The sequence below is a fragment of the Tursiops truncatus genome, chromosome 7 (genome assembly GCF_011762595.2).
Source record: "Tursiops truncatus isolate mTurTru1 chromosome 7, mTurTru1.mat.Y, whole genome shotgun sequence".
In the NCBI taxonomy this organism is placed as follows: domain Eukaryota; kingdom Metazoa; phylum Chordata; class Mammalia; order Artiodactyla; family Delphinidae; genus Tursiops; species Tursiops truncatus.
The window spans coordinates 105,528,023-105,540,600 of NC_047040.1; the positions used below are offsets into that span (position 1 = coordinate 105,528,023).

Genomic DNA, 12,578 nt, shown 5'->3' on the forward strand with positions numbered 1-12,578 from the left:
AGAAAAACAAAGATTCAGGATTATGTTCCATGTTATTGAATACACTGCATCTGAATGATCTAACCTACCCTTATTGGAAATAGTAGTAGTTGTGAATTTCTGCTATTAAAAATGATGTCGTGAACTCTCTTCACCATAAACCTTGTTTGCAGCTCTGTTACTACTTTAGGATTACTTCTTCAGAATAAAATTCGTAGAGATGAGGTATGATATTTTTAGGGTTTTTGATACTTGTTGGTAAATTGCTTTCTAGAAAGAATTATCAATTTTGAAATTGCCTGTTTCCCTCTATATCCACTAACAGAGACTATAATTGGTTTTTATTCTTTCCCAGTCTGGGAGATGACAAATATTATTTAACATCACATCAAAGTTCAGAAATTTTATGTTTGTCGTCATCCAATAATCTTTCCAGAACCAAAGTCCCACATTTTCAGCCTCAGCTTTTCAATCATATGAGTACTTAGCACCCCAAAGTGGTCCTCAATACTGTATTTTTTCACCCCGAGAGGTTTTTTCCCCAAGGAGGTGTTCCTGGCCTCAAAGGTAACGCCTTCCTGTTCCTTTCATTGAGAACTTCTAGTTTTTCAGAGCTCCTTATCTCAGGTTTTTGAAGGAAAGCAACCTGATGGAATTGATTTCCCCTAATTTGTGAATAATTAATAGCCCTTAAACCTGTACCTTTTAAAGAGCATTCTTAAAATATAAATCTGGGGCTTCCCTGGTGGCACAGTGGTTGAGAGTCTGCCTGCCAATGCAGGGGACACGGGTTCGTGCCCCGGTCCAGGAAGATCCCACATGCCGCGGAGCGGCTGGACCCGTGAGCCATGGCCGCTGAGCCTGCACATCTGGAGCCTGTGCTCCGCAACGGGAGAGGCCACAGCTGTGAGAGGCCCGTGTACTGCAAAAAAAAAAAAATTCTGGAAGAAGCTCCAGGGGTGTGATCTTGGATCTGTTAACAGAATGAAGGGAAAAAGAGAGCCCAGGAAGAAGCAGATTTTTAGAGAGGGATCTGCCAGTTCGCTTGCCTTGGCATCTATGCCCGGGTCAGCTCCTCTAAGCCAGTCTTATTTTTCTTAGCTTCTTTCCTTCCTCTTCTGAAACCTCTCACAGATTAGTTCCCAACCTGGGCTGTGCAACTGAAGTTCTGGGGGTCTTTGAAACTTCCAAGGTCTGTGGCCACCCCCAGAAGTCTGTCTTAATTAAGCTGGTGTAGGGCCCAGGGGCCCGTCTTTTCAAAATCTGCTCAGGTAACCCCTTTGTGTGGTCAGCAGCAAGAACTACTGTTCGAATAATTCTAAAAGCTAAGATTTCACACAGGCTCTCCCTGCAGGGACTAGGGACCATGTAGGAAAAGATCAAAAGAGATCGAATTAAAAGGAAAAGCAGACCAGAAAGAAAAAACAAAAAGAAAAAGAAAACAAACAACTGACCAAGCAAACCCTTATTAAGTGATGCTTTTAAAGACAGAAATGTGGATAGTGGCCTGGGGAGGGGATGGGACCCCAAGTCAGAACATATAAGCTTGAGCCCCAGCCCTGGTCCCCTCACACTGAGTAGACCTCTTCCTCGGGCCAGTGTCCTCTGTACAGTGACTCAGTGATGTGTCTCTAGCTAGATGGCACACTCCCCCCTGGCTTCCGTCTGTACTTTCTTCCCTACTGTATCCCTGATGCCTAGCTGGGCCCTTAGGGGCTATTTCCACCCTATGTGTTGAACTAGTTACTGACTTCCTTCCAGCCCAGTCTAGAGTTTACCTGAAAATGCAATCTCATCTGTTATGCAGAGGGATTTAAATCAGTATGCAAATGACAGTAAAAGGAGTATAGACCTCAGCTGGCCATGCCCCCCAAATGCCCCTGACAGAAGTCAAATGTTCAGCACCAAGAAACACCTGACAGACCCTCTGCCTCATTAGCAGAATGCCTGTTGCTGGGAGCCAGACCCTGGCCTTTGGGGGAAAGTAGGGCCTCCAGGCTGAGTAGCTTCTGGATTCTCCTCTCCACCCCAAGCAGATGTTCAGGGCCACAGCACACACTGGCTGAGTGGGAGCTGGCAGGAAACGCAGGAAGACCTACATCTGGGCCATTCTGAACAGATGGAGCACGGCTGCCCCGGTGCAATGCAGCTGGGCCCCCAGCCTGGTGCTGTGCTTTCCCAGGGGCAGCTTCTCCTGCCATCAGATGGCTCAGGGGCACGAGCTCTTCAGTAGCTGTTCTAAGGAGCCCTGCAGACCTCTGGTCTGATTGTCAGTGCTTTCTTCCCAGCTGGTTTCTCAGGGACTGCCCCCCTGTAGGCGCTACCAAGACTGAACTCCTTGAGCTCCGGAAATAGCTCTTCACCCACCCCTTCCTCTCCATTTTCGCTGCTAATACTCTGGCTGAGACCCTGGTCATTCTGTTTCCAGCCTCACCTCCTCCCAGCCCCGACTTCTGGCCACCAGGGTCTCTGAATGTGCAGCTCCAGGCAGGTCATCACCATGCCAGTGGTCCCCTCTTGGACTCCCAGTGATTTCATCACTTCTAGACCGGTGATTTCATTCCTGGCTACACATCAGAATCATCAAGGGAGCTTTTTTAAAATGCAGATGTCTGGGACTCCATCACCAGAGATTGAGACAATTGGCTTGGGTAAAGTGCCCTCCAGAATCCTTTGTCCGAGGACATTGTTGAAATGCCTTCCTTAGCCTGGCACACGAGGCCCCTGACCGGACTCTTCCCACCTGCTTTCCTGTTGCCCTGTCCTGTTTCTCATTCCAGACCTTTGCTTCTCTGTATAGGCTCTCTGTCCCCCGGAACTCTTTAGAAGTGAGAAACTCTTGTGCAGTTTTCAAAAACCGCCTCCTCTATGAAGTATTTTCAGGATCCTTATGTGGAGTTAGGTCTTTCTTCTCTATCCCCATGTTACTGGTTCACCCCGAATTGCAAGCAGGGCTGTTGTTCACTTGCTTCTCTAAGCCACCAGCCTGAAATTCTCAAAGGACCGTATGTTAAGCCTCTTTGCCTAAGTCTCTTCCATCTACCTGTGGATTACCCCAGGGTAGAGACCAGATGATATGACTATCCTTTCTCCCAAATGCAGGGGAGCATTTTTGTGGTTGCTGTTCTGTCCTTTTGCTTTAGTGAGCATGATTTCTACTTGCGATGTGATATGACCTGTCCTACAGGCCCTACTATATTAATGGGTATAATTCTCACAAGAGCCTGTGAGTACAGTCATTCTCCCCATTTTGCAGGGGAGGAAACTGAGGCAATGAGAAAAGGAGGGTAACTCGGCCCATAGCAGGGCACATGTCTATTGAGTGAAGACATGGGGGGCTCTGTGATCTGGTTACAAACAAATCTTTGTGACTGGACTGGGTAATATGACCATGTTTCCGTCAGCAAGCACTTTGCACAGACAGAGTCTTAAAAGATGATAAACTTTTTGTAGGAAAGAGTGAAAACACTGGTGCGTAATTCCCAGCACACTTTCCTCAACAAGGTAGGTCGGCAGTGCAGTGCAAGTCAAAGGCATCTGGGGCAAAAGAATGAGAGAGAAATTGCCTTTTAATAAACACCCACTATGCCCACAACCTGGGAAATTTCCTGCCTGATCTCAATGGATCCCTTACCAATAATACAGAGTAAGAATTATGGTATTTACAGAAGATAAAACCAGAGCTCCGTGAAGGTAGGTGACTCAGTGTCACATAATTAGTTAAGGAAAAAGGTTGGAACTAAACTAGTCTGTTACCTCCTTTCAGCAGGAGACTCCTCTGCCTGGTATGTCACTGGAATCTAGCTTTCCTCATCTACTTTTGCCTCTAAAACAGTTTATTTTCTTTACTAAAAAAGAAATATGTCACGTGTAGAAAAATGCGAGAAAACTAAAATTGCCTTTAACCCCACCACTCAGAGATTAAAAATCACCGGGAACGTTTTGAATTTTTCTTTTTTTCTTTCTTTTTCACTTTTTACTCTGCATTTTGTATCAATAAGTCAATAAATGTTTTCTATACCTTTGTAGTATACAAACACATTTGTGTTTTGCCCTTTTGTTTTCAAACCAAACATGTCAGAAGTGGTTCAGCCCCTTTTAAAAAAGGAAAATAATAGAATGAAGTGGTAAAAAGAAAAAGAAAGATGCCTGGGAAGCAGCTGAGGATTTGTTTTACGCCAAATGAAGAGAGGGGCCACTCTGAGAATGTACAAGGACCACCGCAGGCAAGGAAACGAGCCCTGCTCTCTCCACACCTGCCCAAATCATTCATCCCTACGCTTGCCCTTCCTGTTTCTTTTGCAGGCAGTGACTTGAATGATGGTTTGTGGCATTCAGTGAGCATCAACGCCAGAAGGAACCGCATCACTCTCACTCTGGATAACGATGCAGCATCCCCGGCTCAGGACACCACCCGGATGCAGATTTATTCTGGAAATCGCTATTACTTTGGAGGTAAATTCCCCAGCTTTTGAGGTTGAAAATAAAGGAGGGAGGATGCAGTGGACAGTTATTTCACTATGACAATTCTTTCTGTGTCAAATTGACCATTCTCCCAGCACACACGCACGTACACCTGCCCTCAAGCCCAAAGAAATGAGAAGCAAACTTTCCCACAGCTGTACAAATATAAATTATCTAGGTCGGTGCTGAGGAAAAAAAAAAATCTAGCTGTAAGAGCTGGTGTTACATAACACATCCAAAGGAGATTTTTGTTGCCATGCCAGACTCTGTGATCATATTCCAAAAGAGAAACTCAGCTGAAAACTTGGAGAAAGTGTACCGATAGTCAGCAGTACCTGCAAGAGAAAAAAAAAAATCCAGGTAGGAAGGTACAACCAGCATCCTCAGCTTTCTCAGTCATTTCTCTGCTGATTTGCTTTCTTAATCCCCTATCCATCTGTTCCCCACATCCCTGGAGGCCATGCCCATGGAGGGGGGCAGCTAAAAATGGGGAAGACCTAGAAGCCCATGAAGTTGGGGCTTCACAAAGAGCAGCCAGTATAGACGCTGCCCCTGCCAATGCCAGGAAACTTCGCAAAGATGAAAACACAAGGGCAAACTGGTAAGGAGGAAAAATATATAATTAGGCATTTGCTTCATTTTTATAGATGTATGTATATTTTTATTTAGTTTTTTAAAAGTTTTTTTCATTAAAAATATTTGTATCTAATTACTTAGCCAGTTGTTGGTATTATAGAAACAATCTGTAAAGAGTAATGAATTCCAGTAGCTGTGTGACCTCGAGTAACATACTCATGGTCCCTGAACTTCCTTATCAAGGACGTTGGGAAACAAAGCAGAATTTCTGGGAGAATTCAGTGAGATCAAGGTTAAATGTACAACATCATGCTTTCTACGTTAGAACGGACAGACTGGCTTCAGCTCTTGTAAATATGGGTCTCAGCTGGGCCTGGTCTAAAGAGAAGTACCCTGTAAAGTTATAAAGTGCAGTCTCTAAAAGGGAATTTGCAAATCACTTCTCTCATACCAATGACATGAGGTTAAGCTTTGAAATACGAAAGGGACTTTGCACAGATGCAGTGTACACATCCGGGTGTCCTGAGAGGGAAACAGTGTGGAGTGATTCCTTTGTGGTTTGATTTCAGGGCCAGAGCCTCTGTCCTTCATTCCAAATCTCCACCTGTGCCTAGATAACAAATTCCTTTGAAAAGGGAACACTTTGATTCTCTGTAAATATTTTATGTCTTACATCATTTAATTCATGCAGAATCCTTATGAGGTAGGTAATATTAACCCCATTTTACAGATAATAAGACCTGTGTTTGCAGAGATGAAATAATTTGTGTGAGTAGTAGAAGCAGGATTCAACCCCAAATCTGTGTTCTCCATGAGCCACTAGTCACAGCAAAGGATTGTAAAGACTGCAGAAGAAAGGTCTGGTGGCCCCCAAAGATACGTTTCACAGACTGTATAATTTTGCATCATATGCAGTGTTTCATAGACAGCAGAGAAAAGCAAACTTATATTTATTTCTGGGGAAAATGCCGTTGAATTAATTATGTGACTTAAGCATCTGAAATGCCTCAAAGGCAAAATGACTCCCCTCCCCCAGTTGAAGTGTTTTTAGACGTGGGTCTTAACGGGGCTTCAGGCTGAGGAGGGAAGATTTTTCTGGGATCTGAACAGTATTTAAGGGAATGCCCCACACGTAGACTGTAAACTTAAGGAAAGTGAAAAATGAGTTTGAGTGATAATAGTCAACTTACATAAATTCTCTCTATGGCTTCAATTAGAAGTTGTAGCATCTCTCTTCATTTTATAGTGTGCCTGTGAGCCGTTAACCAACTGCTGGGCTTCAGCCCAGCAGTGACTGTCTATTAGAGATGGTTGAAATAATTCCCAATTATTTATGGGTTATTGCCATGTTTCCAAGCATGCATCCCCATATGCTCTGAACCTATTAAAACCATCGGGATGGAGTTTATAAAGAGCACAAGCAACCATGCACGTACATGGCTCTATACCTGTCCTAATGCGTAGTTATTCCCTGGTTGCAAGCTATGCTCAGTGTAGTGCCTGGTTTCTTTTTGTTTTTTGTTTTTTAAAGAACACCCTTTAAAAAGGTATGGTATTAACCTTTCAGGTATGTGATTACAGCCCTATAACTATGTGCATTTAAACGCTTCATTCCTTTAGCGTCTGGATTTGCTTTGCATATCACTTCAAAATTCCAGCTACTTTCCTGTGTGTACATTTCTCAGGAACCAAGCCTGATAATGCTGACAATTAACCAGACAATTACTCTGCTACCATTGTTACCCAAAGCGTAATTTTCTTTGAATGTGTAATTCGGAATTGAAGTGTGCATTTAAAAGAGTGTTTCAAGACAGAAATTCCCCAGTAGTTATGATATGTTGCTTTCTTGGGCTGAGTGAAGTGTACCACACAAAAGAAGGGCAAATAGCTTATGAACAGGGTGAAAAGAAATAAGAATGAGGTATATATTTTAATTCCCTGGGTTTATTTCTTTAGGTATAATAACTATATTTATTTTATATCATGGTTTTAATAATTCCCCTATCTGAAGTCTCTGTGGGTTTGATTCTCCTAATAAAGTTGCTGCTGACTTCTAATCTCCTAATGAAGTTTAAAAAAAAAAGAACAAGATAAATGCGATAGGATTGGTATCCCCTTTAACACATTTTGTTTTCTATTCTATACAGTGATTGAGTAAGCCCCATTTTGTACCAGTTTTGTCCCCTCTCTGAGAATGCTAGGATTTACAACAAAAATGTGTGCACTGCTGTGAATGAAAAAAACACCGAAATAATTAGACCTTAAGGTCTTCCATCAATAGGTCGCCAAAGCAATAACTGATCATTTCAGTATTCTTCTTTATTTTTTTTTCTCTGTCCCACAGGGTGCCCTGACAATCTCACCGATTCCCAGTGCTTACATCCCATTAATGCTTTCCAAGGCTGCATGAGGCTCATCTTTATTGATAACCAGCCCAAGGACCTCATTTCAGTTCAGCAAGGTTCCCTGGGGAATTTTAGTGATTTACACATTGATCTGTGTAGCATCAAAGACAGGTAATTATGGTCTCTTCTCTGTTCTCCCACCCACCTTCCCATTTTCACTCTTCTAAATATGAGCTTCTTTCACCAAAATTCGAATCCCCTGACATCAGCCACATTAGACATAATTGAGTCGCCTAATGGAAAATATTTCTGAAAGGATTTCTGGCCCAGAGAAAAATGGTTTAAATGAGTTGAGTCTCTCTTCATGTCGACTTGCAGTAAATGGGATATGCAAATTAAATCAAAATACAAATTTGTGAAAGGATTAAAATTTTATGCGTAAACAACATTTGATTACTTTGAAGTTAAGAGTGAAGCAAAAAGGAGGGAGGAATTGCTTCTCTCCTAAACCATTTCATTCTTCACTGCAGTGAGTGTCCTTTCTAAAACTGACAGATGAAAATCAAACCCTCTGGGATTCCTATAACAGAGTCCAGTTTTACAGTCACTCCCTGGGGGTCTGATCTTTGCTGTCACCACCCCTAACCCTCTGTTTCTTTGGCCCAGAGGAGACTGGACCCTGGACAGGGAATCAGCACCTTTATTCCCCAACCTACACATCTAGCAAAAGCTCCCTTTCCCTCTTCATTTCTCCTGGGCTCTGGCTCCTCTTCTATTTGAAGTTTCTAGATTCAAAGACACGCTGGAGAAAATAACAGAGGAGGAAGTTCTGAATTTTCAGCAAGGTTAATCATGTGATCCATGTTTCTCCTCTAGCACTTAACCTCCGTCTTTCTTCCAATTCTAATCACCCCAGTCAAAATACCATTTACCGAATAGGTGAATACATGTTATGTGCTTGCCTGTGTGTTGGTGATACAGAGTCCCTGCTTGTGTTTTATCAGGGAATTAATTATACATTTCTATAAAATGCTATCAATGACCAGGAAGTGTACCCTTATTTGTGGGACATATGACAGTGGCAGCTGAGGTCAGGAAGGTTTTCAGGAAGTGGTGTTGAGCTGAGTTTGAAAGGACGGGCAGGCTTGACTGAGGAGTGGGGGTGATGGTATTGTAGGCATATTGGCAGGATATGGCATGTGAAATGCTATAGAAACGGGGGGAGGGTCATGGCTTGCAAGTGTTTTGTCCACTCAAGACACTTAGTTTTCATTTAAATATCTCTAATATTGGGGCGCATTTTGCATTTGATTATTTATAGTAGTTGAAATGGCAATATTTACTTTTCTTTGGCGCATATAAAATAATGGCATGTCTTACAATGAATGGTGTTTTAGATTCCACAAAATATAGCTCAGTGGGGATGGTAAGTCTTGGTAGTAGAGCACATGATGTGAATACGGACAATTAGGAAGAACTTTGCGTGCCTAAGGCATTTAGCCTCATGCACTAGGAGGACTCAGGGAAGGTAGTCGATTTGCTTCGTAAAAAGAGTACTCAGGAAAAGGGAGAAGGATGGATTGGAAAAGAACCAGCCCAGAGGTAGTGAGGTGACAGCCCCAGTGCAGGGGAGCGATGATGAGAAGTAGCAGGTGCCTGTACTGAGCATCACACAGAAATCAGCTCTGCAGACCATAATCTCCTCTCATGCTTGGAATGACTGATATAATTTAGTGGAACTTTATGTGCATGTTTCTCTATTAATACCACTCCACATGGGATCGTCAACAAATCACACAGACTTGCTGGCTCTCCTGCTTCATTTTTTTCTATCTGGCCAGCTGGAAAAGTGGGTAATAAAATGTATGCTTCATTAGACTGTGCTAGTTTAGAGACCTCAGAGTAAAAGACACTGTGTGGAATGGTTGCTACCCTGTAGTCTTTATTAATGATGAGGAGGAAGCATCTGACTTCATCAGCCAGACAGCCTTTTGCAAAGTGTAGATCAGTAGAGGGAACATTTATCAATAGGGATCTCTCATGATAAGTTAATTTCTAATCAAGGGAGCTCTCATTATTTTCCATTACATGGACGCCATTGCCGTCATGCTGCATCATTACTTTTGTGTAATTGTAGTCTGTATAATTGTATTACATACAATTGTGTTTTGGTTAATTGTATAATAAGGGATTGTGTTTAGTTTAGTGGGTAAATGGGACATTTTTCTTGATTTACCAGACAGTGCCTTTAACAGAAGGGAAACTGGTAAAAGGCTTTGCTTAACTAATTATTTCTTGAACTTCTATTTAACATTTGGTGGAGAGTGGGAGTTGGGGTTAGAAAAGCAGGTGGTTTCTGAGTTTTGCATTTTATTTTTAATGTGTTAATCAACATGAACCTGATTTAAGGACAAGTGTGAAGTTTTGCCTTCAAGGAGCTTGCCACTTGCGGGGGCGGGGGGGGCGGGGGGGCAAGGTTTGGCGGGAGACAAGGGGGTAGAGAACAGTCTGGCTGTGGTTTATTTTCAGTTTCTGCGGTTTTTTAAGAAAAATTTAGTAAGGTTTAATGAAATTCAATGAATATTTTAAAACATTAAACACTAGTTTTATTTAAATCATTTTGATTAAAAATTTTGGTTTTCATTAACTATGATTCCTATTTTATATTTTATTTGTAATAGCAAGGTTTCAATGCTTAGAAGAAAATAATTTTGTGAAAACATACAAAAAGAATTTTTATTTTTAAATTTCTTACCTTTATTATGTGTTTTTGATGAAAATATATTCAAATGTCATACTGTGAGTATAGTTGCATTTTATTTTATTAAAAAAATTTATATTTTATATTGGAGTATAGTTGATTTTCCATGTTGTGTTAGTTTCAAGTGTACAGCAAAGTGATTCAGTTATACATATACATGTATCTATTATTTTTCAGAATCTTTTCCCATTTAGGTTATTACAGAATATTGAGTAGAGTTTCCCATACTATACAGTAGGTCTTTGTTGGTTATCTATTCTATATATAGTAGTGTGTGTTTGTTAATCCCAAACTCCTAATTTATCCCTCCCGCCTACCTTCCCCCTTTGGTAACCATAAATTTGTTTTCTCTGTCTGTGAGTCTGTTTCTGTTTGGTAAGTAAGTTCATCTGTATCCTTATTTTAGATTTCACATATAAGCGATATCATATATTTGTCTTTCTCTGTCTGACTTACTTCACCATCCCTGTTGCTGCAAATGGCACTATTTCATTCTTTTTTTATGGCTGAGGTCTTGAGTAAAGCTGGGAGAGTTCCTTCTCAGGGACTGAAGGATTTAAACCAACAATTTGCATCTCAGTAATGGGCACTTTTCTGAAGCTTCTGGCCTCAAGGAAGAAAGGAGGTGGAGGAACTGGGCTGGCCTACTTCTCTGGCAGAAGGGAAAGCACTGGTTTTAGGAGGCTCCTTTGGAGGACTGTCCAGTGCCTGACAGTCCAAGGTCAGGTTGGGAGAACTCTCGTAGGAGTTACCATTGGGACCCGACAGACCCCAAACCCCTTCAGTAGTCTTTAAACCTCTAGAATATGATGTGCAGCCACCATCCCTCCTCTGCAGGCTGAATCTCCAGTCTCATGTTCTCCTCATCCGAAAACACGGTTCTTCATACTTATCTCTTGCACCCCGTGGGCTTAAAGTAGTCCAGGCTTGATATTCTCAACCATCATCGAACAAAGTATGCTTAGAGCAGAATCACGCCCTGGTTTATTTGACCTCATAAAGAGGCATTTAGTGAATGAACGAGGCAGTCTTATTGTATATTCTTGAGTAAAATAAGATGTGGTAAGAGTTGTAGAAGATACGAGAGTATGAGATCATTTATATCCCCATTTTTTCAAGGGGGTAAACTAAGACCTGGAGATAATGTTCACTTCTCCATGGTCACAGGACTGAAGTTGCAATCCAGAGTTAGACACTGCCAGTGTTCTCTCCCTTGTAGTATCTACTCAGAAGGATCTGACCTGGAAATGGCAGTCATTGTGTATCTGTGGATCTGAATATGTAACCTCATCTTCCGCCCACAACCATATAAAAATTGTTCAGGGATATGCCATCTATTAAATCCCTTGTCAACCTTAGGTGCCTGATGAGATTCCATTTAAAAGAGAGGCATTCAAAATGGTATGTGATATCAGCCAAGGCCTTTATTTTCTTTTTTCTTTTTTGAATATATAGTCTTTTTTTTATATTATATATGTTTCAAGGGTACAATATAGTGATTCACAATTTTAAAGGTTATAATCCATATATAGTTATTATGAAATATTTGCTATATTCCCCATGTTTTACACTGTATCCTTATAGCTTATATTTTTAAAATTTTAATTTATGTTGGAATATAGTTGATTAACAATGTTGTGTTAATTTCAGGTGTACAGCAAAGTGAATTGGTTATACATATACATATATCTATCCTTTTTCAAACTCTTTTCTCATTTAGGTTATTACAGAATATTAGGGAACTCTACTCAGGCAAAGTCTGAGTGATATAAGGATGTCCCACTCTTGGTGGTCCAGGTCAAGAAGTGCTTTTGTTGAAAGATCCAAGCAGTTAATTCCAGGAGCCATATCCCGTCCTTCAGGGTTCAAAGCCCAGGGCAGAAGAAACAAATCACCAAATGCTGTCTAAGACTTCATTCCAATAGGAGACAAGATCCAAGGTGTGAAGCCAAACCGGGAGGGGCAAACAGGGATGCTGATGAGTCAGTGAGGGGAAGTGGGCGTCGCACCTGGAGAAAGTCATCAATCCCAGTGCAGGTGGCAGAGGATTTGAGAGGTGTTGGAGCATGTTTAATTCCCAGTATGCTTCTTGTCAGCTTGAAATAGGACACATAGGATTTAACCTTTTTGTCTCTTTCCTCTTTTGCAAAACCAGGATACTAAAACCTACCTTCGCATTGAGAGTTAAATGAGAGAGTGTAAGAAGTCAGGCGCTCAGTTGTACGTCCAGTAAAGAGTAGATACTCAGTGAGTCGCCATGTGAATTCCTATAGCCAAAGGTTTGCTGAATCTCCAGTTTCCATGGGGAAAGGAGAAGCTCAGGTCTCCCTCTGATGTTTCGCCAGCGCCCACTGCAGCCAGGGATCCCCAGTAGTTTCTGGTGTGGCGGTCTATCTAGACCTCATATGTGCCCTCGGATCAGGTGCTCAATGACTTCCCTTGAGTTTCAGTTC

The 12,578-nt window shown here is 41.7% G+C and overlaps 1 protein-coding gene across 2 annotated transcripts in view; it reads left to right on the forward strand.

Moving 5' to 3' along the window:
- Positions 1–12,578, forward strand: part of CNTNAP5 (contactin associated protein family member 5) — an 877,416-nt gene that overhangs the window by 508,679 nt on the left and 356,159 nt on the right. For both annotated transcript variants that reach the window (XM_033860287.2, XM_019931771.3), the window contains exons 9-10: positions 4,285–4,434; positions 7,364–7,535. In XM_033860287.2, coding sequence (XP_033716178.1) covers positions 4,285–4,434; positions 7,364–7,535 — 322 coding nt within the window. The remainder of the gene's footprint in view (positions 1–4,284; positions 4,435–7,363; positions 7,536–12,578) is intronic.